At 41.3% G+C, this 24,082-nt stretch overlaps 1 protein-coding gene across 8 annotated transcripts in view; it reads left to right on the forward strand.

The window, feature by feature from the left end:
- The window catches only part of pcdh19 (protocadherin 19), a 55,628-nt gene that overhangs the window by 9,135 nt on the left and 22,411 nt on the right, over window positions 1-24,082 (forward strand). For 4 of the 8 annotated variants that reach the window (XM_085428817.1, XM_085428838.1, XM_085428826.1 and 1 more), the window contains exons 3-4: window positions 18,611-18,668; window positions 20,444-20,629. In XM_085428817.1, coding sequence (XP_085284943.1) covers window positions 18,611-18,668; window positions 20,444-20,629 — 244 coding nt within the window. Of the gene's footprint in view, window positions 1-18,610; window positions 18,670-20,443; window positions 20,630-24,082 lie in introns of all 8 variants that reach the window. The other 4 variants (XM_085428845.1, XM_085428822.1, XM_085428832.1 and 1 more) reach the window with 1 other exon arrangement.

Consider the following 24,082-nt stretch of genomic DNA (forward strand, 5'->3'; position numbering starts at 1 on the left):
TTTGTAGGGAGGATTTATCAGAACAAGGTGATGTGTAAAATTGAAGAAAAAAGCGATTTGACATTGTGTTACACAGTGTAAAATGCATTCGGTCAAAAGTATGTTTTACAGGATAAATTGATTGATAACAGAAGCAGTCATCCAACAACCCAGCAATCCATATGCCCACCACACCCCTTCAAATACACTGTCCAAGTTTTAGTTATATAACAAGAAAAAAAAGTACCTTTTGTGTTTGCACTCGCAGTCAATCAAAGTATGCTAAATAAGAAAAAAAAAGAAAGAGATCTGCGTATCTGTCTTGCTGTTTTTCCCGTTAGTAACGAAGACATTTTGATATTGATGTAGGAAAGACAACAGGGAGTGGTTCCAGCGAGGATGCACATCCCTTGCTATCACTTCACATCGGGACAATATGCATGGGAGCATTCAGACGTGTCATATTGAGCATGCAAAATAGATGTCATGCTGTCAGTGCATACTACACATCTGTTGAAACTGCCAATCTCCCCCCACACATGTACTCGTGAATACACAGGCACACACAATATTTCTTATGGAGTGTCACATTTATTTGAAATATGGGCTGTGACATTATCATTTACATCATTATGACTGACTCAGAAATCTCAGAGAAGGAGGAGTGAGAAGCATATTTCATATTTTCAATAATCAAACAATGCTGTGAATTTTGCATTTAAAGTACACTTTTAGTGTCGTGTACTGCCGGCGCGTGGAAATGTTGCTAAAATGTTTTTATTTTAGTGTCATGTTTAGTGTTTGATCTCACAGGACAGTTCTGGTGTCACAAATTTACTGGTGTCTAGTTCTGGTCACAGATATACCTCTGCAACTCTGAATAGTTTGTCAAAGACTAATCGTGTTAGGAAAGAGAAAATGACAGTTATACAGATGTCGTGCAATAAGGGGAGGGATACATAACACCTTGATCTTGCATTTTATTTCATTTATTTATTTATTTTTTGATGCGTTGGAAGACTTGGGTGGGGTATGTTACATTCTTTAACGTCTCCTATTTTCAGACCGTTTGAAAAAGAATCGTTTCATCTACAAAAGCCTCAGAAGCTCACTGATTGAGTGGCAGTTGAATCTGTTAATTATTTAGAGAGGTTATTTGTAAGGTAGAGACTTCAGAAATCTTGTGCTTTTCAAGTGTCAGTGTTTATAAAGTGAAATAAAGCAGCATCTGTCAAAGAAAATTAAAAGTGTGATGTGATGTGCTTAGTGGCCTCTTATATCTGATTGTAATTAATTCGCCAAACTGGTCAAGCTGTAGCTGACAGAGCAGCGTTACTCAGCAAGATGGTTTTCAGTTCATGTACAACTAGTGCTAGTTTTACGCTTGGTTAGGTTTTTATAGCCTTGACCCTAACCCGCAACACCCCATCACCGCGTGTCATTCTCGATGTCGCAAAGCTACAATGAAATGACATAACAACCCCAGGCAGCCAGACAGAAGCATCCAGCCCCGCCGGGTTGCCGCCCTATCGTCAGGATCAGAGCATCCAGCCCCACCGGGTTGCCGCCCTATCGTCAGGATCAGAGCATCCAGCCCCGCCGGGTTGCCGCCCTATCGTCAGGATCAGAGCATCCAGCCAAAAGAGTTTAAGAGTCAAAACACACAAGTGACAGCATCTGATGTACACATGTCACTGCATGTATCCTTAACCACATGTGACTTGCAAAGATTGTACAGAGGGAGTTATGCTGCAGAAAAATGGCAAGGCCTGAAAAATCGAGTCCAGACAGAGTGGGAGGGGAAAGGGGGTGATATCTATTTATAGGATGTCAATGATTTTCTTCAACCTGTACTGCTGCAGCCTGAAACATGTTATTTTTCTGTCTAAAATACTGCATTGGGATGAGGAAGAGATTTTATTGCCCAAATCGTATTAACCGCGATACAGATAGCAATCATGTCGCTTCTTTATTGCATGTACAAGATGCTCTTCCCCCTTGAAAACACAAATATTATGATTACATTTGTGGACTCGTGAATGTGCTCCGTGGCACAGACGAACGACGGTGTTTTGAGTTTTGCACCACTCGATATCTTTCCTTTAAATCTCGACGGTCTTTTAAAATCAATCCTTTGAGGCGTGTCAGATTCGTTCAGCAGTTAAAAATCTCGAGTCAAATAACCGCGTACCGCAAGAGGCACGTGTCAGAAGATTGCACGCACACAGTTACTCTGAGCTAGAAAAGTAAAAGCATATCTACGTAATTGTTCCTCAATCTTTTGAGATGATTTTACTTAATCAGCTAAAAAAAATTAAAACCATGTCGACATAATCATTCCTCAATCTTTTGAGATAATTTTACTTAATTTGAGGAAGATACACTTTAATTTAGCTTTTTTCCCCCTAAATCCTTTAACCAAAGGGGTTTTTGTGAAACAAAAATATTTAGGTAATGGTTGTAGTCATATGCTAATTTCAGTAAGCTAAAAGAGGTATGACAGCACTGGGTTCGTACATTGATGGGTCCACCCCTAAATGAGAAATGGCAAAATGAAGAAAATGGACAAGGCGATGACGTTTATCGCTGGGGAAGGGGACCCTCATTACGCACCTTGTTAAGTCCTGCAAGCGATGCTTCGTGGACGTAATTACCCATTTAAATGAGTTTCCTCTGGTGTTGTTGTTTTTTTGTATTTTTCAAATTATGCTCTCTGACACAAATATGCCACATTTTGTTTTCTCAAGTGGAAATCCTGCAACACGAGGAGGACAACAGAGGTGTGCAAATGTACCATCACCAGTGATTTACTGAGACGTTTAAAGTGGTCATTCCAGCAGGTCACACTTTAAAAAAATTTTTTTTTAGCAAAGTTTATGTGCCAAGTCTGGCTGTTCTCGAGTGTGAAACAAAGCGGGGGTGAGGTTTTTCAGAAATAAACATGGAAATCAAGTAATACAAGTCTGAGGTAACTTTTCACACAGCTTCGGGAGCACAAGAATAATAAAAAAATATTATTAAAAAAAAAACTTTCTCTCGTTAATTCAGATTTTGCTGCCTTTTGTGGAAATGTCTGTATTTACATTAATATAGGATAGGAAAGGTCAGCTTACATATTTAAAAAAATACAAACCCTAAGACTTGTTATGGCCAGAAGTGAAATCTATTTGCTCACAATATTATTTTCTTTGTTGCATTCAGTGTGTGTCAAGAGGAATGTGCCGATTGCCATCCCTGTGGCTTAAGAATATTAAAACAGAAGCATATTTACAATGTCTACTGGCATGCACTGGAAGAAAACATAGACACTGCTTCAATATATTTGTTCCCTCTTGCAGATAAGAATAGCAAAGGGCTTGCCATCCATATTTGGAAAAATAATTGTTTTCTTTCCAGATGTGGTATTGAACAACAAAAGCACAATGTTTTTGGGAAAGTAAACGAAGTGAGAAAAAAGTAATTACAATTCTCCTGTAATGACCGTTACGTGTGCCAAAAACTAATTTTATCCAAATGCACAGAGAAAAGGTATTAATTAAAATTCATAGATATCGGGCTTCTAATTTTCCCCTTGTCCTGTTTTAGTTGAACTGTGGGTTGTCAGACTTGTTACCACATTGTTAAAAGAGTTCCCAGGGCTTTCTCTTGAGTGCTGATGTTGTGCCTTTTGAATGACAGGGAAATGGGGGAGGGATTCTGTGAAACGTAACAATAGTCGCTGTGAACAGAAACTTTTCCAAGCAGCCAGCTCTGACACCAGGGAAGAATGACCTTTCCAAGTGTCCTGTTTTTTGCCTAAAACAAAGAGGGAGCAGGAGGATCTTATGTAGCATTTCCCCCATCAGATTAAATGTCAACTTCTGCATGCATAATTGTAGAGTGGAAAGGAGCAAGACTTGAAGTGAACCAATTTGCTGGTGGATAGATGAATCCTGGGCTCACTTATTCACTGCATTGCAGATATTGTCACAGCAGTTTCAGGGACTCTAGTTTTCTTACACTTGGATCTATATTTTCAGACTGCACCTGGATTCGCGATAAGTCTTACACTTTGTGAAAAGAAAAGAAAAGAATTATCCATTTGTCGCTTGTCTGGCATTTAATACAATTTAAGGAAGGTGGATTAGACATTAGTCATTATATTACTCACACAAATGCTGCATTGTGCCATTGTTTTGTGCACACCGATGGTGAGTAGACCTTCCTGCTTCTCCCCTTTTTATTTTAGCACATTCAAACAGCACTTTTGTTTCTACACATAAACCTGAATTTGCGTTAGGGAGTCCATGTATGGGATGTTTGATGAGCACGGGGGCTGTTGGCAAGTGAGCCGCTATAGCAGCAATATCAGCCGCCTCAGAGGCATGCAGCAGTATGGCTAGAGAAGCAGCAGGGTAGCGTAATTGTGCATTGTTCATCCACACAACAGAGGCAGAGCATGTAATGAGCTGTAGCATTTTCACCCAACCGGGCTAATGGGCTATGACCGAGTGTAGGCCTCTCAAAGCCCCCCATTCCCTCATGCCCTGTGTGGCCAGTGTCTTGGGCCTCCTCTTTTCTTTTCTCCCACTCTGCCCTTCTTCTCTGCCTGATCAACGTCAGCAATTCATTCACCCCTGTTATCCCCTTCCTTTATCTCGCCTCCCTTACCCATTGTACCTCTGTCTAAGGCGATGGTAGGACCCCTAATGTGTTCAGTGTGTGGGTCCTTTTCTCATTCATGATGTCTGCAGACCTCTAAGCAGTTAGTGTGATTCAGCCTGACGCAAATCAGAATAGCTCATTGATGGAGCCCCGAATGCACTGTGATTACATTAAAAACCCAAACACTGAATACAAATAAAAGTTCAGGAGGCGAATATGCTGATGTTGTTTGTAGGGGATTTGATGTTAGAACTTGGCAAATTTTTCTATCAAAGGCTGTTTTGCATTTTGATTATCTAGTTTTCCTGAACGCAAATCAGGTGGGCCTGCTTCAATCAGGTTTGTTTTCTTGGGATTAAGGCTTTTCAGAAAGTGTCCAGGCATATTATTTACACCCATATCCATTTTCTAGAGAAGATGAGAATCCATTTCTTTGCTTGAGTGAGATTAGGTCAAGTTATAAAGGCAAAAATGCTTGGGAATAAATTAGATATCTACTCTGGGCTGAGTGTGGAAGATGAAAACAGTACCACTGATATTTATTATTCTCTTCCATGGGAATTGGTAACAACTTTACCCCCATCTCGGGTCTCTCTTTTGGCATTATAAAACAATGTTCAGGGTTCAGCCGTCTGGCCGTGGAGCACAATAGGACAACAGTTTTGACTTTCCCCTCACGTCCATGATTTGACATACCACAGCACAGGCAGCCAAGTAGATGAATGAAAAGCACTTGGCCTCTGTCAGACTGCTCCGAGAGCAGCGCGTTCCCCTGTAACCTCCTTAGTTCAAGATTAGCTGTTCCTAGTTCAGTTTTATGGGAAGCTAGTGAACGGAGAAGCCAGCATGTCTGCACTTGTTAAATTAAAGATTGTTTATAATTTCTGTGCTTTAATGACAGACTGACTCCTCCTTGGGGGAATAAAGCAGGAAGGTCACCGTGGAGGTAAATTCAAGTGCTCTTATCAAGTTTGGGGACTATTACATCAAAGCAGACTCTGATGTATCAACACAATGCATGTACGTGCATGCACAGAGATGAACACAACATGTTCGCTCTGTAAACAGAGGGAAACATTTGTCCTCCCAGTTTGGTGAAATAGTCTCCTTAAAAGAATCAGTTTGCAAAATCTTTTGACAAAATTGACTGTTGGATCTTTGAAAATAAAGAAAAACTACTCTAATATATATTTGCTCCATGTTAAGATTTAGCCAAAGGCAGATTACGACTGTCATTTTACCACTGCTTGCATTTTTTCCTTCAGTAAATGGACCTAACAAGATATAACACATTGCTTTCTGAGGTTTGTCATTGGTGGCATACACATTTTATTACATTTGCATAGAACTAGGCTCCCTGTTTCCAGGTAGCATATCAGTTGCTTGCTTTAACTTCATCTGGGAAGCACTAGCATGAGAATGGTATCGATGATCTTGAGTCCCAGTAAAAAAAACATATGAGCATATTTCCCAACATGTTAAAATATTCCTATAAATTACTGCAGCATGAATTTGTATATCTGACAAAAATCAATCCAAAAGAATGTCAGAGGGAGGCAGACATGGGAGTAGTGTTCTGACTTTTCATTTGTTTGCAACCCAGTAATGATTATTTTAGCCTCTAAGCCTCAGATTTGGCCTTGTTTTGCTGTGGGAAGTGGCATCAATGGGGACGTAACAGCCCTGCCCTGGTTGAGAAGCTTGTCTGTAGTTAAGCTGGCCGGCAACCAGAGTCAGGTACGAGTCAAATCACAGGAGGTCAGAGACAGAAAGATAGAATAGTCACTTTAGTGGGGAATGGGTCAGGCTTTGTTGCTGTGCTACTTTTGTTAGTTTATCTGGTGGCTAAGTGAGAAAATGTTCTAATTATAGACCTTCATCATTTGCCATGTTTGTAGAGCTGGTAACAAGCCAGTTGCCAGCTTGCATGAGCAACTGCAGAAAGCTGACTTTTGGTTTAATTTGGAGGACTAGCTATAATCCAGACTAAGTCCCTTAAAGCTGAAGCCTCCCCCCCCCCCTCCTCCCACCGCTGATGGATTACGGGAGTGTCTTTAAAAGGATAAGGCCCCGCTTATCGCTGCTTTCCTCAACACTTTTTTTTTTGGACTTCAGATGTGGGGGTGGACAGTTCATCGTCACCCAGTGGGGCCAGTGTGGATGTGAGTCATAGAGATTAGGCATCTGATGAATGAGATCAATGATAATCACAATTTACAGTTTTTAAATCCCTGCTGTCACAAAGACATATGGATCCTGGTGTATGCCTCTTCTTCCACTGCATGAATTCCATTAGTGTGTGGACTCTAATTTAAAAAAATATATAAAAAACTAAAAATAATAATAATAATTAATTCGACATCCAACAACAGTTGATGAGTGCAGTTTGTATTGCAGTCAAGTACTTTTACACACACATTTATTAACTATATGACACAATGGCTTCAGTCGCTGTTGCTGAAAAATGTGGATTCAAGACTGCCTCAGAAATCATCCGAACGTATATCAGGATAAAATGATCGAGGTGACAAATAAAAGGATTGTGTGAGTTTTCCTGTAGTTTCACTATTAATTTAAAATGGTACTTGATTGCAGAAAGCTTTAATTCTCCCACCTGGTGTATAGTGTTTAATATTTGCTCCTGTAATAATATTTATTGATGGATTCGTTTTTTTTCTGCATTTATTATTAATTAAATTATTTGTTTTGATATCACTATATATCTGATTGGCATACATAGAGGAAAGCTAGGAAGTAAGGCAATGTGTGAAGGAAAAATATGAGCTCACAACTTCCTGTAGAAGCAAACACTAAGATGTTGATTTGTATGTTTTCGAAGCGTGTGTGGCTTCCCTTTGGACAGATCCTATTGTTTGCAGTCTTAATGGCAAGCTTAGCTACCTGTCTTCTACTTGAGCTTCATGCTTATCGAGCGAGTGTAGTTTTCAAATCATCTAATTTATCTAGAAAGCAAATTAGGGTAATTTTCAAAATTCTGAACTATTAGCTAAGTGCTGTGTGCAAATTAATGCAAATCACGAGCTCTTAAAAAGCTAGGTAAAGCATGCCAAAATTTAAAAACATCCCAGTTTTGTCGACAGTAATGTGAGGCACTTTGCTGTAATAAATCAACTTCAACATGCAAAACAGTGATAGTTCAGGTGACAGACAGTAGCTGCAGCAAAAGTCTTATACTACCACTTTAGGGCTGTTTTGCATCCCTCTTTGCTAAAGAAGTGTTGTTGAGACTTGTGGGAGTACGAGGAGGTGTGTGTTTTGCAGCAGGGGATGGAGACCAATCTAGCACACATAAGCATATGTGTTGTTTGAGATGCTATTTTTGAGTACGAGGCTGTTACTTATCTCATCGGGGTGTGATGGTGGCGAGGTGAGGGAGCAGAGTGAATTCCTGATGGATCAAGACTGAGAACCCTGAGCTCTCAGCTTAGGAGCAATCTGGGAATTGCAGAGAGAGCCAAGCCACATGGGGGGAGCATAGAAATAGAAGAACCTTCGGTGTGAGTACTTGTTTACCTCTGTGTCAACATTTTTGACTCAGCTCATTAACCTGTGCACTTGGGTAGATCAGAACATCTCTCGCCGTCTCCCTCTCTTCCACAATTAATAGTGATAACTAAGGGTAAGCATAAACACATTAAACTCAAACTAATGAACAGATGCAACAACAGTGCGATGGGGCGGCTATCACACCTCTAAGGCAGCGAATCGATTTCCGCTGATACCAGTTAACAGATACACCCTGTAGCACTTTCCTCGAATCTAATCATGGATCCATTTAAACTGTGTTAGCTGGAAGTCTACTTGCCATTAAAATGGGGTTTCAATTTTTATTATTTTGAGAGCATTGGTTAAAAACGGAGCAAATGCAGAGGTAAAGTAACAGCTATACGTTTTCGATCTCTGAAAGACAGAATAGGAGCTCCGCCTTCCTCCTCCCATTACACAAGCAGCCAGCATCCTCTCTAAATTGTTTTGCATGACCTTTGCTACAGTAGCTCTAATTATTACCATCACACAGGCCCTGTAAGGCACACAGCTAATTATACTGGATTTATCTGAAGGGGCATTGGTGCCATTCTTCATAGGCATGTCTTGGCTAGCGTCAGCGCGGGTGATCTAAACCCAGAATAAGGTTAATTTGGGTAATACAGTAATAGTAATTAGAGTCACGATAATTACAAGCATAGTTGTAATAACAATGAAGACCAGCCTATCAGTTATAGGGATACATATGGAATAACTTATGTAATTGAGAAGAACAGCACTGCCAAAAAAAAAGGGTAATGGTGAGAAGTGCTGTGCAATATGCATAATGACATTATTACAGAGCCAGATTGTTGCTGTTTCCCTCCCATTGCTCAGAATTGATGTTTGACAGTAGAAGTTGAAAGATATATTTTCAAAGGCATTGTGGGATTATTCGTTAATGTAGGTACCAGGACCTCTAGTCATTGCATCTCATAAAGAGTTGTTACTAGAGGAAGCAATATTTTTCAAAGCTCTAACATGAATGAAGAGGGGCAGTTGGAGCCGTCTTTTGGCTGGCGGGCAACTCTTGTAATGAGCCTAAGAGGGTTCCAATTATTCCGCTTGCGATCAAAAAGGAGAAGGAGATTACTTCTCTTGCTTCTTTTTTCTTTGACATTTTACACAGTAACATCTTTTGATAGGGGCTGGGGGAGAGAGGAAAAACGAGTGCCTGATAGTCTTGAACAGGCTCCAGCAGTACAGTCCTTTCTGTCTCACACAGACAAGGCGATATACTTTCTTTCTTTCTTTTGACGGTGTTTGTAATAAAATTTCTTCTCCCAGTGCATGGTACATTAGCTTTTTCTCTGACTACATCACCTGCGCAAGACTGAGAGGAAGCTTTTGCATGACCGCAGGCTTTGGCTACAGCAGACTTGATAGCTGATCGGTGCCATATTTTTCCACAGAGCTAGTGTAAATTGTAAGGAGGAATCTTGGGTACTCACTCACTTACTGGATTTGTTTTCCTCTTCTACTTTGCATTGTAAGTCATGTTGCACTGAATACAAAAGGGAGTTAAATTATTTGATTGTGCACAGATTTTCCCCCTCAGCCTTTCCCAGATTACAAGTAAAAGCACATTAGATGCCTGGGGGTAACTAAAAGGATTTCTCCACTATAGGACATCAAACTATATCAGCCTTGGAGAAATAAACGATGAAAAAACAAAAGACAAATAATATTATGTACCACTGCACTGAGACAAAGAGAACTCCTCCAATCTGCATCAGCACAGATAAACATCCACCCCTAAGATATGTTCTTGGTAGATAACAGCTTAGTGTTTGCAACACACACAAACACAAGCACAGAACTGCACAGAGCGGAGCTTTGATAAGCAACGAAAATTACTACATGTTGTTCATGGTGGCAGAACAAAAGGATTAAAGGCCTTCATTTCAAGAAATTGAGCTATGGAAAGGTTGATGCAAGGTTTAAGATGCATGTCAGTTTGAGAGATTTGACTTGATAATATAGTCATAATTTGAGGGAAACAAGTCATTTGCTCAGGTGTATTTATTTGTGCGTGTGTGTGTGTGTGTGTGTGTGTGTGTGTGTGTGTGTGTGTGTGTGTGTGTGTGTGTGTGTGTGTGTGTACGTCTGAGAATACAGTGCGTCCCGTTCCCCTGTTGATGCACTGCGGGGGTAGGAGGCAGAGATCCACCGTCTGTTGCTGTTTTCCATGACCCCGTATGTCCCCTCGCAGTTAAAAACGATGTTTGCCCCCAAAGACGGCCCTAATACAAATTAAATTAAATGAAGTCACTGTGGCTAATCCCTGTGTGTTTCAGCTGCTGAAATACCCCCCATCCTAACTCTACCCCTCCCTTACAAATGAGTGGGTCAAGGCTGCTACATCTGGACTCCTATCCACTGACCCTGCTCTCAAGCTGCTGCGCTCCCAGTCCCCGGTGGAGCAGACATCAGGCCCCGCTCAGACTTTCTGCCCCACTGCGACTCTGTGTGCGTGTGAGTGTGTGTGTTTCTGCATGAAAAACAAAGTGTTTTAATGTAAATCCGTGTCGTGCAATTCTCTTTCTGACTCACATAGTATTTATTCCCCTTTGCCTGCTTTCCCTGTGCGCCTGTGTGTTTCTTCAAAAAAAGGTTTATTTTAGTTACTAGCTTATGCGTTTCACATGCGCTCCTTGTTTACTCCTTTTTAAACTTTTTTCATAAATTTATATTCAAATATAAAAGACAAAGAATTCACATTTAGACATTGTACTGAACATTAGTGGTGAAATGGAAAACAAGCACTGGTGTCGTCACAAAGCATTAGTTGTTGTTTTTGTTCCGTCTCCGTCCTGATGGCAGTCTGTCACAGTCCTGTTAACAAGCTGGATTTACAGATGCAGCGGAGATGTGCGTGCGGCTAATACTCTGCTGTCAATCCCAGCACCGATAGCTGTCTAGAAGGATTCATCCCAAATATTATCACCAGATGTGAGTCACACTGGAGCACCAGCAAATAGGATCAAAATGTTAACTAGGCCTCCGTGGCCGAATCGCTGATAGGAGTGGCCCATCTCTGACAAAAGCTAAAAGATCCGTTAAATAAAAGCCCCTTTTTGCTCTACATACTTTGGCATCAAGCCCAATCAGTAACCCCTGATCTGAGCGCCAGCTCTGATGTGCGAGACAAAGTGCATCAAGTGAGTTTTAGCAGCTGGTCTACACAGATAATGTGTTTGGGGGCTTGTGGGTTATGAGGGCGGGAACGTTTTTCATGAGCTTGAGGCTAGAGTACCTGTTTGTACGTGTGTTTGTGCATATGTGTACGTGTAGCAACAGTATGCGCATTTGTGTGTGCAGTTCTCAGCACCTGCACACATGCCCTTTGAAAAGCTCCATCACCCCTCCATCCAGCCAACATGCAGTGTAAACATGGTTTGTTTGAGCGAGTGGCCTGGGGTTGTTGGATTAATGAGCACTGATGAAGTTCCACTTGTATCCTAGGTGCTGCCTCCCTATTTGCTGGAGTGGCTGTGATGTGGTAGTGTGTCTGGAGGCGGTGACTCATTCCCAGTGTCAGATTAAGGCATGTCAATAAACAGACCCACTCAATCCATCTCCGAGTGACTGCATCCGCTCACAGAGCCTCCCAGTCTGTAATGAGCTGCTGCAAATCTCCATCCAACTAAAATGTCTGCAAAGATGCCTTGTCACAGTGAGCAAGACAAAAAGAAGAGAGAGCGAGAACACGAACAAGAGAGGCTACAGCAGCACCGATGTGACTGGCAGCCGCCTTTATGCCGCTAAGTGAGATTGTACAAGAGTTCAAGTTGATCCGCTCGCCACGCACATTGATAGACTTCTGTCGTCATGTGCATCAAGTTATTCAAAAATGAATTCCAAGTTTACTGATTTTGAAAGTGACTGAAAGTTATGCTGTTTATTCAGTCACTGCTCTCACGTAAGCATTTAAGCAGAATGTGTTTACATAATCTGCAGTGTTTCTGAGTGTTTATTTTTAAGGCCCAGCCCAGGGGAGGTGGGGAGAACCTTTGGGGATATCTTGTGCTCTAATTCAGCCGCCTCCCCTCCACCCAAACTAACTCAACACTGGCTAATGTAGGCCACAACTGAGCAGTGAAATTGCTATCTAGTAATTCTCTCAGAGAAACTAAATGACTGCTTAAAACATGTGTTTGTAATGCTTATTCCTAGAGGGCCGGAAACCATAAAGTCTACCTGGATTAGATGTTCTCATTGATGTTCGCGGAGTCTATTCAGAAAATCACCACCTACCTTTCTCATGCGGCGCCATACACACATTAACGGATTTTGGGATGAGAGGAGTGAGAAAACTTTTCAGTCTGACATCCAAATTAAAGAAAATCCCTCAAGACTTGCCTAAAGGGGAAGTTCCTGCCATTTGAGTTTGATTGGGCTCCACAGGCTTTAAGAAAAGTAAGCCGATTTCTTTGAGGAAACAGCATTGATAGTCGAGGCTTTTTCTTTCCTCCCCCTTATTTACTATGTAAAACCATGGATCCTAATGTCATGGAGAAGCACAGGTTTTCTTTGTGACATGCACGTAGCTTGAACAGCCCTGAACGCTGAACAGGTGTTGAATGAAACCTTATCCACTTTTATGTGGCTGGTTGAGGCAGTAGACACCTATTCGCTCTAATTGGAAGCTATAATTCCATCGGAAAGCCTTAAAAGCAGCAGACAAAAGCAAAACAAAAGCACCCCCCCAGGAAACCAAACAGCCACCAACAGTTTGAAACATGTTGGGCCCAAGCAGTGATTCCCTGTAAGACAACAGCTCTGACTTAAGCCTCTTTAGCGTCAGCCGACTCCGCTGGAATGCAGACATCTGCAAATGGGGGCTATTATTTAAAATCTTTTCATCATGCTGAAAGGGAGGGAAATATCTTTGACGTTGAGCAGCTCATGAATAATGAATGCTGTTTCTATCAATGTATGTATAATTAATCACATCTCTACTAACTGGACTTGTGTGGAGCCTGTAGTCCTGAGTGACATGGAGACTGGTCTGGGCTATTGTCTCTGTTTCAGAATAGAAGACGGCCACGCGGTCTGCAGTTTTCTTTAGATGTTATATACACAGGTGGAGGAAGCAATAGAATTGGACTCTGGCCGTTTTCCCCGTCCTTTACGCGGACGGGTTGACGGGGATTGTGTTGTTTTGAATGGGCAAATATTTGCTCAATTTCACACGGGAAGACGAGGAAACACAGGCAGGAAGGGCTGTCGTAGTTACGTATCTGTGTCATTGTTTTTCAGAAAAGCTGTTATTTAGTTTGCTGTGACAATAATGAACACTTAACAAATGTGTTGATGGATACAAGTGACCTCGCAACAGCATTTATTTCACCCTTTTTTTTCCAGTTACAGAGAGTGTAGACATGCACGAACTACAGCTGGGCGAGAGGAAGTCTTAAAAACCTTTCTCCACAGAATCACTCAGTTTCGTGACATGATTGATTTTCAAATGGGCTTCTGGGTTTGGGGTGAATTGATGGCTGATGAAGTGAAATGATGCAGACAATGTGGCAGGTTATTTGTCACACGTGCTCCCCTCTATCACAATTGATTGTGTATAATTTGAGTTTACAGGAGAGTCAGTTAATATTAAATAGTAACAACTCTCTGTATTCATCACAGCAGACCCCTTTAAGCAGGCAGAAATAGAAAACGTAATCTCATCCAGGACCACGGCTGTGCCTCAGGCACTCTTTCACCCTTTTTACCGCTGATCCTCCCTCAGGGGCCGGGGCCTCTCTAAAGGAAGAGGGAAATCTATAATCTAGCAGATGGCAGAGGGTCTATGGGAAATTTTATAATCAGGAAGAAAGTGGTGATGGTGGTCACTGGGTTAGAGGGCAAAGGTTTGGAAGCTAGTGAGGGTTATTGCATCTCAGGAGCCGAAAAACTTTCCTTTTTTTTCTTACACGGTAAACAATATAAGAAGCAGACTGAGTCTGAGCTGCTTAGAGACGTTCCTGGGTGCAGACCTAAAGACGAGGACAGCGGGCGCCAGCACAGACCTGCAAGTCAGGGATTGCTGGAGCAGTGCTTTTGTAGGGAAGTGCAGATAGAGGGTGTGTATGTGCGAGAGGATGAAAGCTCATATTCGCAGTGTACATTTAGAAAAGAGTATTAAGAAATAAAAAAGGAATATGAAACTGTCGGTGTCAATATGAAATATATTGGGTTTTATAAATAAACTTAAAAAACCCCAAATTTATATATGTGTTAACAGTCACTTTCATAAACTTTTATTCTTTTCTTTAATTTCCTCGCTTTCTTACTTTTTTCAACTCTTTTAGTTGAACCTAGAGGGATAATGAACCCATTCTTTCTTCCCTAATTGCAGCTGGTTTTTCCTTTAACCTGCCCGGATTGCTTCCCTCTCATCCCTTGCTTTAGCAATGGGATATCAATAACAGGGAACATTATGTTTAACATTTCCTTGTGAGGCCAAAGGGAGTCCTTGATAAACAAAGACTGAGGCACAACCACAGACTGCTCAAACACAAAGTGGAGGTCTGCTCAAATGCAAAATTTAATCTGACAGTTGTAATAGATTCTCTCTGGTCTGTTTTTCTTTATCTTTAAACTGTGCATTTCAGTGTGGCAGTAAGAGCATTTTGTGTCCACATGGAGTACGGCTGGATGTTTTTTGTCAGCTAAATTGATGACATTTTAGAGTTGCATCCATGACAGATGCGAATCGCTCATATCTGTAACCATGTTGTCTTACTTTTAGATGCGTAGCCTTTTTAAAGCCCCCGTCACCCAAATGTCTTCAAGGACATGTGTCATTCTTGCTGTATTTCAGAAAAAGGTTGATTGCTCTGGTATTAAAGTGAAACTTAATCTTTTGCATTTTTAATTTTTAACACACACACATATATATATGATATGTATATATATATGATATATATCATGTTTCATTCCACTTGTTTTCTTTAGATTGTAATGGAAAACCAATTTAAGTATAAAGCAAATAGCTGTTAGCAGCATCTTTTTTAAATAGCATGTCATTAGTGCATGATGTTTTTTCCTTGTTTAAATGTTACTCTGTGCCATATCAGCCTCAATAATACATACAGTAGGGCAGCTGTGTGACATTTTTTTTCTCTCTTTTTCTCTCCTATCTGTGTGACATCTGCTGAACTTGTCGGGTGTTTACTGGTGTAACAACTGGTGTCTTCACTCCCCCACTCCTCCTCTTCTCTCTGGTGCTTCCCATGCCCCCACACAATGAATACACTTGCATCCAGACTGCAGAACCAATTGTCACGCTGGGAGGAAGGCAAATCAAATCTTACGGCAGCAACTAGGCGAGGAGATTGCTTTTCCTCTCAGCTGCAGAGAAGCAAGTCCACCGTCCCTGTGCTTCGGGTTTTGCTGGAGAGAAAGAAGCAAGGGGTGAAAAGGGGAAAGCTATTGGGCTGCAGCAACTGGACAGCAAGTCTCCCAGAGGTCAAGTCTCACCCATTTCCTCCCATCTTCACTGTCTCTCGCTCCTCTCTACTCTCTTTTCACTCCGCTCCCCACTCATGCTGACACTACCTATCAGTCACCCGGCGACACCAGGGACTACATTCCTGCCTCCAGCCCTCCAGATGAAACGGAACAATAATTATGGGGATAGAGTGGCTCTGGCCGCCAAACTGGGGCCGCTCAAATCACAACAACACATTGTCCAACCTGATTAAGTAGCCATTTGTGGCATCCTCGCTGTAGTTAAGCAGTCCTCATCCTCTTGCCTGAAACCTGACCTCCCAGCAAGATATATTGACATGTCCTCCAATTTGAGGGTGGTTAGAAATGTGGGGGAAGACATTACATTTCTTTACAGGAAGTTCAAGCTATTATTCCTCAGAATAGGCACTACCGACTGACTCATCAGTGGACAAGAATAAGCCTTCACATGATAGGCGTTCGCCTAATTCCACTAACAATTTGATAAGTGGAGAAAATAAACCACATTCTTGGTTAATGGGGAGCTGTAAAGTGGATGAAGAGCTGATGTGGAAGAGATGGTGATGCAACACTATCGACTAGACTATTATGAGGAATCTCTTTGCGTTGTACACTCTTGAAAGAGCTTGATGTAAAATCATTATCTGATATTTGCATTATCAAAAATACAGTTCATTTTCAGTACAGGGACAGCGTGAGAGCAGCGGCATACACTCCTCTCTAAGGCATGCTCACATAGAACATGTTAACCACACCAATTACAGGCGGCAGCCAGGGTGACATTTACAAGAAAATTTTCTATCTTGTCGTTTAAATTAAGTTTTCTCCTTGTTACTCACGCCTTGCATTTTCATTTCTGTTTTCCTGGATGCACAGCCGCTATAGCAGATGAAGCAGTTTAATGCGTGTACACTGCGATCAAAATGCAGCGTAGGTAATAATGTAACGCAGTAGCAGATCAAGTATCTGCACTGGAATCGTTACAGCAATGCGCAGAGACAATCTGATAGAGCACTACGCAGATATCCGTGAAAAATAGCATACTTCTTTAATTATTGATTTATTTGGTTTACAGGTTACCTTTGATATAAAAAAGACTCAAGCTGATCAGGAACAAAAGGAGTCAGGGGTAATACAAAGGAACAAACACTGCGTGCTTCAAATTATGGGATAATAATAAAATGTTAATTAAATTCCTTTTTTTAATGAATTATCTTCCCCATTTTAATGAGTTAAAGTTTAATTAGGGGTAAATGGTAAAAGGGAAAAGGAATGATGTTAACCTTCAGTGCATAAATATATTGCATCATAATTTAACAAACCCCAATCAGAAGCCCACGTTGCACTGTTGCTTATTATCATGCATTTTTCCTGCAAAAAAATAAAATAATGAGGCATAAAGGAGGTGAGAAGGCAAGCAGGAGCTCTTGTGCTTATTTAAGACAGACGTAGTGCACGTCAGACTATTTAAAGATAAACAGGCTTGTGCTATAGAAACGTTTTTATCCACTGTAGGGACACGACGTGTGTCAGACTCTGACAAATAACGACGGCACACTTTGTTATTAAAGCCAGGTGAGAATGGCATCAATCTGAACAAATTAACATTAACTGCAAATAGGTCACAGGAGCCGTTCGCCAGGGGTAAACGCTGTGATCTTCCAGCATCGCTTTTATTTATTTATTTTTATTTATTTATTGGGAGAAAAAAAAAATCCAAGAAAACTGGGACTGATGTTTGACATTTCCTCTGCCCCTCCCAACCTCACCGCACAGACTCATCTGCATTGGGGTTTCACTTCCACTCAGACGTTGAAAAAGTTCAAAATGTTCAACCCCATTAACATCTAATAAGGAGAGTGTTCGCACAGTTGCACACTGAGTTTTAATCCAAATCTGTCTGGTCACCACGTATGACAGCTGCAGGGCCACTGCTACCTCAACAGCAGGCTTCTGTCAAATGTGCAGCATTAACCTTTCTTACCATCAGGGTGACTTTTTTCAACGGGGCTTTGATATAGGTACACTGTAGACTTTCCTCGGAAGCCAGCCATGGACTCAGCTGTTATCAGGATACAGTATCTGCACAATGGAATTTTAAGTGAAGGGCCTCGCTTTCTTTTAGGAGAAAATACCTGCATCTTATCAAACCTTGTCAAAAGGGTCACGTCCCGGCTTTTTGCAGGACTGAGCGTGTCCTTTGAGAGGATTTGATATCCTATGGCCTTCTGGCATCTTACCTTGTGTAAGTAGACGCTTGGCAGATGCAGGGAGGGTCTACTTGCTTAGTTTACACTAGTTTCTCTGCCCGTGTGCTCTTCTCGTCAGACACTATCCTTGCTAAATAAATGTTGGGAAGAAAAAAAATGAATGTAAGATCTCTTTGAACTGCATTCTCTAATGTGGGTCAGAGATCTATCGCATGCATATTCTGAAAGCCTTTCATCTGCAATTGCAAAGTTAAGATTCCCCTGGTACATTCTTAATTTCATCTACTTCTCTCGCAGTTATTTATTTAATATATCCACATTAATGTCTTCTCAAACATGGTAAAAGTGAAGAGTTCAGAGGGAAACTTTTCTTCTCCCTCTGTCTGCATGATAGTCTGTCCTCCCTTATGACTCCATTTTAAAGACAGTGGGCTGACCGGCAGTGGAGGGAGGGAGCAAGGGATCGAGAGCAGGGAGGGTGAACAGGAGAAGAGAGGCTGCGCTCACTGCAGCACTCTCCTCAGCTCTCAACTCCCAGTCAGCCCCTCTGTGTGTGTGCTTTGAAAGAGAATAGGATTCAGCCCTTTGAAAGCCGAGGCTGCTCACCAGGGCCTTTGTGTAAAATAACATCTCTACTGAAAGCCAATTACTGGTAACATTATTTTGGTTGCTTCCATTATTAAAAGTACCTCTCTCTGTTGCCCCCATCATCCCTCCACCACAACCCCCACCCCACCTGCTCCGCCATCACTCTCTTACAGACGGAGAATTATTCCATTGACTCCAGTTACGTGAACAGCAGAGCCCACCTCATTAAAAGGTATGTCTTGATTAGGAATTGTTACCAGCACCTCATTACCATTGTTATCTGTAATTGTTTTATCTAATGAGTGCACAGCTACTGTTGCAGTAGTTTTCATGTGTTCCTGCATGTTCTTCATTCTGTATAATTGCAAGGGGAGGATAAGATTTTAGGATAAATAGTATTACTCTAAAATAATGCGTTTAGTAGACACTTGTTGGGATGAGGCACAAAGTCATACTTTCGGATTATTAAATTACACAGGGCAGCAGAATCTGCAAGTAATGATTTTCATATTTGCAGATAAGTGTGATACACTTATGCACTTTGCTTCATTAATTACACATAAACTTGAATTTTATCAGGTAAACGGAAAAAAGAAACAACTACCTAATCGTCATATTATGTTTAAAATATTTTTTTTTAAAGAAAACAGTCACGAATGGACCATAATTGCCTCCTTTTTTCCCGTTTGTCAGGGAAAGAAGGATAAATGTTTTCATTGTGCATTGTTATTCAGCTCACCCAAACCAAGATCTTGGATAGGGTTTGAGGAATTCAGGACTGGAGACTGGGATGGGTTTCATAATTCCCTCAAGCCAAAGAGGGTTTTGTAAGCAGTCTCACTTTGTAAACTATAGTTCTCCCTTCTTACCTGCAGCTATAGAACATTCCAGGCTTCCTTTTGTTTGAGGCCATCCCAGCCTTTTGAAAACCCATTATGGCAATTTCTCCCCAAAAGAATCCCTGCATTAATGTAAACAAAGAGCATTCAAGTGTGGGCCTCTGCAGCATACTACAAAGAAATCCCCTCAGGAGCCAGGGAGCCTCTGGTCTGAGACAGGTGCAATTACAGTGATAACATCAGAGAGCCAGCATTACCTCCACTGCAGTCCTCTCTCCCACACTGGAGAATGTGAGGCTCGCACTATGGAATGCAGCTACCTTGCACTGTCCTTTGCTTCCTTTACACTTTTTGTGCACATTTGTTTACTTTCATTTTCTCCTCAGTCTGTCTTCTTCCTCCCCTCTAACCTCTAACACCCTCGTCTGTCTTTACATAAACTCATTCATGTTTTTTCCCCTCTGTCTCTCTCTCGTGCATGAACACGTGTTCATATATTCACCCCTATTTAGTGTTGTTTGTAAAGCAGAATTTGTTCCAGTGGGATGGAAATCAAGTGAAGGGAAATCACGCTGTTACTGTGCAGCTGTTGATTGTGCCCCCACACCCCACCCTCTTTATTGACTGTGAGCCCCAAACAAGGCAGATGCTCAGTTTGTATGCTTCCAGCATTTTCTACATCCATCTTCCTTCCAGGAATTCCTGATTACTGCAGTATTTGTTTGATTGTAGTGAGTGAGTGCCTCCTGTTTGTTCAATGCGATGTCCTTGAAGTCAGTGCATCCATCCAAAATGTCCCTGGCTGAAACATCCTGTGGCTGGTTTGCTATCTATGAAGTTGAAAAATGTCCACTTAATCCAAGAAGGCTGTCAGGAGATTTAAACGCCCTTCTTATTACATGGAAGTGCAAACAGAAGCTGGAAAGAGGTTTTGTTCTTTGAAAAGGTGTGGTGCTTAACTTAGACTTAGAGCCAGTGTAAATTAGTATTCATCCACTTTAAATTGATGGAAATGCACCAGGTTAAAGAAAGCAACAAAAAGCACAAAAAGGGACACGAAGCGAAAGATAGACAAGTCGTCACAAACCATCACATTAGAGATGGATGAAAAAGAGCATGTTTTTAGGTGAGGTGACAGTTAATCAACATTTCCCTTTCCTCCCTCCTGGCCCCCATGTAGCACATCGACATTCAAGGACCTGGAGGGGAACAGTCTGAAGGACAGCGGCCATGAGGAGAGCGACCAGACCGACAGCGAACATGATGTCCAGAGGGGACACTATGTTGACACGGCTGTCAATGACGTGCTGAACATGACTGTTCCTCCTAATGTTTGCCAGCTGCCAGACCAAGGTAAGAAAATCTGTGTCTGTTTGTGTTTATGTGTGTGCGCACTGTGTGTGTTTAGAGGATCGCTACATCGTTTGGGATGTGTTTCAAGTTTCAAGATAAGACCAATGTGTATTTTTGTGTGCCACTGAGACTGTTTTTATGCTACCGGAGCATCTTTTAAGATGCATTTACCCATTGGAAGTCCCAAATGTGCAAGTATATGAATAACATCACAGGTTTTTTTGTCTTTGATGTTAGTACAGCTAATATGAGGGATCTGTGACGGCAAAGGCTACCCTTTGATACAGGCTTAGCCAACGTTATTGACTGATAGTAGCCATGTCTGCTGTTGAGGATGAGCTGACTTCAGATGTGCTTGAATGGCAGCAATTAGGCTCATAAAGGTAGAAGGTGGAAATCTACATATCTCCATGTGCCCTCATCCATTATTCAATTGGATCATTTAGCAGGGAATTAATGTTGATGTTTCATTTCTGACTCCCCATTTAAAAAGACATCCGCTTGGTTGGCAGAAGTCAGTGTAAGGGTCATGTTCATTCTTAACTACTGCCAGTCAGACTGAAGTAGAGAGTGGGTCAGTTAGAGGGAGATAGAGGGGAAAAAAGCAGGATATAGCTGTCTGGGAGTCCAGGATGTTACTATATGCACCTGAGGGTATTTAAGTCCTAAAGGAAGCACTACACGCACAGGTGCAATGGCAGCGCAAGAGTCAGTGTGTGAAACGCTGCAGATATTTTAGGATAGCCCCATTAGGAATTTCATTCATAGTGAGGAGGAAAGCGTGGATGTTTGAGGACACTCTTATGGATATCCTTTGCATCGGAACTTTACGTTTGCCCCAATTTGGAAACTGATGCCAAATTTAGGTTTTCCTTCCTCATTTAACGTTGACATATTTTTAGTTCCTTTTTTTTCTAACACTGTCCTACTAAGGCTGTGTACTTTCTCACTACTCTACTTTCTTCTTTCGTAGCTTCATATAGTGAAAAAATTTTAATGAGCAAGAGATAACGAAAAGGAATACGACTTTATAAAAAAAAAAAAGCGCAAAGAAATGAAGATTATGTGATTTTTTTAATAAATTATTTATCTATTCTGTCTATTTTTGTCAGTGGACTGTGAAGTGTGTGGGTGTGGTTGAAAAGGCGGCAATGGATATCTGTAGGCTCTTTCCTGTCGGTTCCTGGCATATCTAACTAACGAGTTTCACTGTTGATATTGTTCGACTGGGTAATAATAACATTAGTCAGCCCACATTTTACGTTGTTCAAGAATGGAGTCGTGCATGTGGATATGCCTTCCTGGCTGGTAGTTCACACCTTGTAATGACTTAGCCGAGAAATACATAGGGTCAGGAAGTATGACGACCAGAGAATCAGCTTGTGCTGGGTGTTACCCTGGTGGCATCAGACGATAATGAACAGTGAAAAGCGAATCTGCTGACTAGTGGTTGTCAGCTGTAATTACTTCAGAACCTGCAAAAAATTCCTGGGTCTCTAAAAAATGCTTCTAGTAGTGGGATCTCATTATTGGAGACAATTAGAAGTAATGTACATGAAGAATATTACGAGTGGGGAGAGCTCTCTGAGGCAGATCTTTTTTCATTAACACCACCAATGATTGTATCTGTTTCAGCCAAATGGATGCATGCCTCCTGAATTTGTAATGCAGCACCACATAGCCGGTAAACAGAACAACAGGCTATTTCACAGTGTCTGTCCTTTCCTTTGACCAGAACAAATAGATGATAATGAGGTTGCTGTTTGGAATTACAATTTGATGGTTTGGTTTTTCTTTATTTTATTATTAATTTAATCGCTTTTAGCTCCAGACTCACGTTTGGCCTCTGATTTTTCTTTAGCGACAACAAAATACCTCAGTGGAATCTATTTTCCCATTGCTTTTGGTAGTCATTCTGCAGCAGTGGTCACACCACAAAGTAATGAGAGGGCGGTTATAACTATTAAATAAATTGGGCAAAGATCGCATGCGGAAATGTAATGACATTCCAAATGAAATCATCTTTCTATTGCAATCTCAACGGTCTAATTACACGGGTAAAGGGCATGGTAGGATGACATTATGGGCTGGTTCGCCATGATGCATGGTCCTGTCTCCTGGCGTATCAGGATTTGACAATATCCTCTTCTTTTTTGTTGTTGTTGTTTCTCAGGAGAAGGCCAGCTTATTCGTTTTCACGCTCTTTTTCTCCCCTTCTGCTTAAAGTGTCTTGAGTACAAAGGCAGAAAGGTTTCTACAATATAGAAGTAGTTGAGCTCAAAAATGGACACTATCTGCCAGTTCTGGTGAGTGAGTGGAGGGAATTTTCAGAAAACAAATAGGCATGTTCACTAAACACCCCGCTGTTTAGATGTCTTCTGGGAGTAACTGTGTTGTATAGTGCACCTCTCCTGCCAGCAAAAGCACAAAACATGTTGAGAGACTACAATTGCCAAAGGACAACAACACGCACAAGCTGAGGAGAGAAGAAGCTTGTTTTTTGTGTGTTTTTTATTGTTCTGTTTTCTTGTGTTGATAAGCGCTGAGAACAAAAGGAAGGGAGGTAGGGTTAAACTCTCGGGCTTTTACAGTGCAAATGTTTACTATTCCCAGTGTCATGTAAAGATGTTGTTTGCCCAGGAGACAATCTGTTACGGTTACACAACGGCCCTGCATCCATGTCATCTTGTTGACTTTCATGCGGGAATCCATTCGCGTGATGAGATTCAGCTGCTAACTAGCCCGGCACCATATCAACGCGGGCATTTTCCCCACCTAAAGCAATTTAGGAGTTTCATATTTGGCTTTTGTCCATCTGTTGTATGCCTTTTTTGTCAGTAATGCCTTTTCAACAACATTATTCATTGTTCCTGCACGAGCAAATACCAAGGTAACTTTGAGCAAAGTGCTTGTGAAGAGACTTTTGACTTAAATCTGAGTGAATTTGCTGAATCGCTGCCAAGAATCTAAAAAGACGTGTGTATGTACTCTTTTTGAAAACCTGACCTTAACTATCCTCACCCAGTGGATTAGATTAAGGAAGTATCTGAAGAACAAATGACATTAAATCTCTTAAAATCTATAAAGGAAGAGATATCTTTAACATGTAATGGCCCCCCTCGTATCTGCCAACAGAATAGAAATGAATGATATCGCTGCAACTATAAATTGAGAAGAGCAGCTATATAAAATGAATTCTTCGTTATCTTTATAGGCATGTCTGTGAAGTTGGGGGGATTTGGTTGAACTGTGCGACATGCTAGCTTTAGCTCTGTAGAACTATTAGTGTCAAGGGAGAAGCAAAGGAGACGACTCTAAAGGAGCTGTGACAAAGGGGGCTTAATCAATTTTTTTGACATCCTTTGATTGTCATAGCTCACATTTTAATTCACATGGATATGGATGAGCCGTGGATTTCAAGGATTAAGATTCATGTAACGCTAAATCGCTCGA

This window comes from Rhamphochromis longiceps, linkage group LG2 (assembly GCF_057381845.1).
Source record: "Rhamphochromis longiceps isolate RC_006_pf linkage group LG2, R_longiceps_female_GT1.1, whole genome shotgun sequence".
Taxonomy (NCBI): Eukaryota; Metazoa; Chordata; class Actinopteri; order Cichliformes; family Cichlidae; genus Rhamphochromis; species Rhamphochromis longiceps.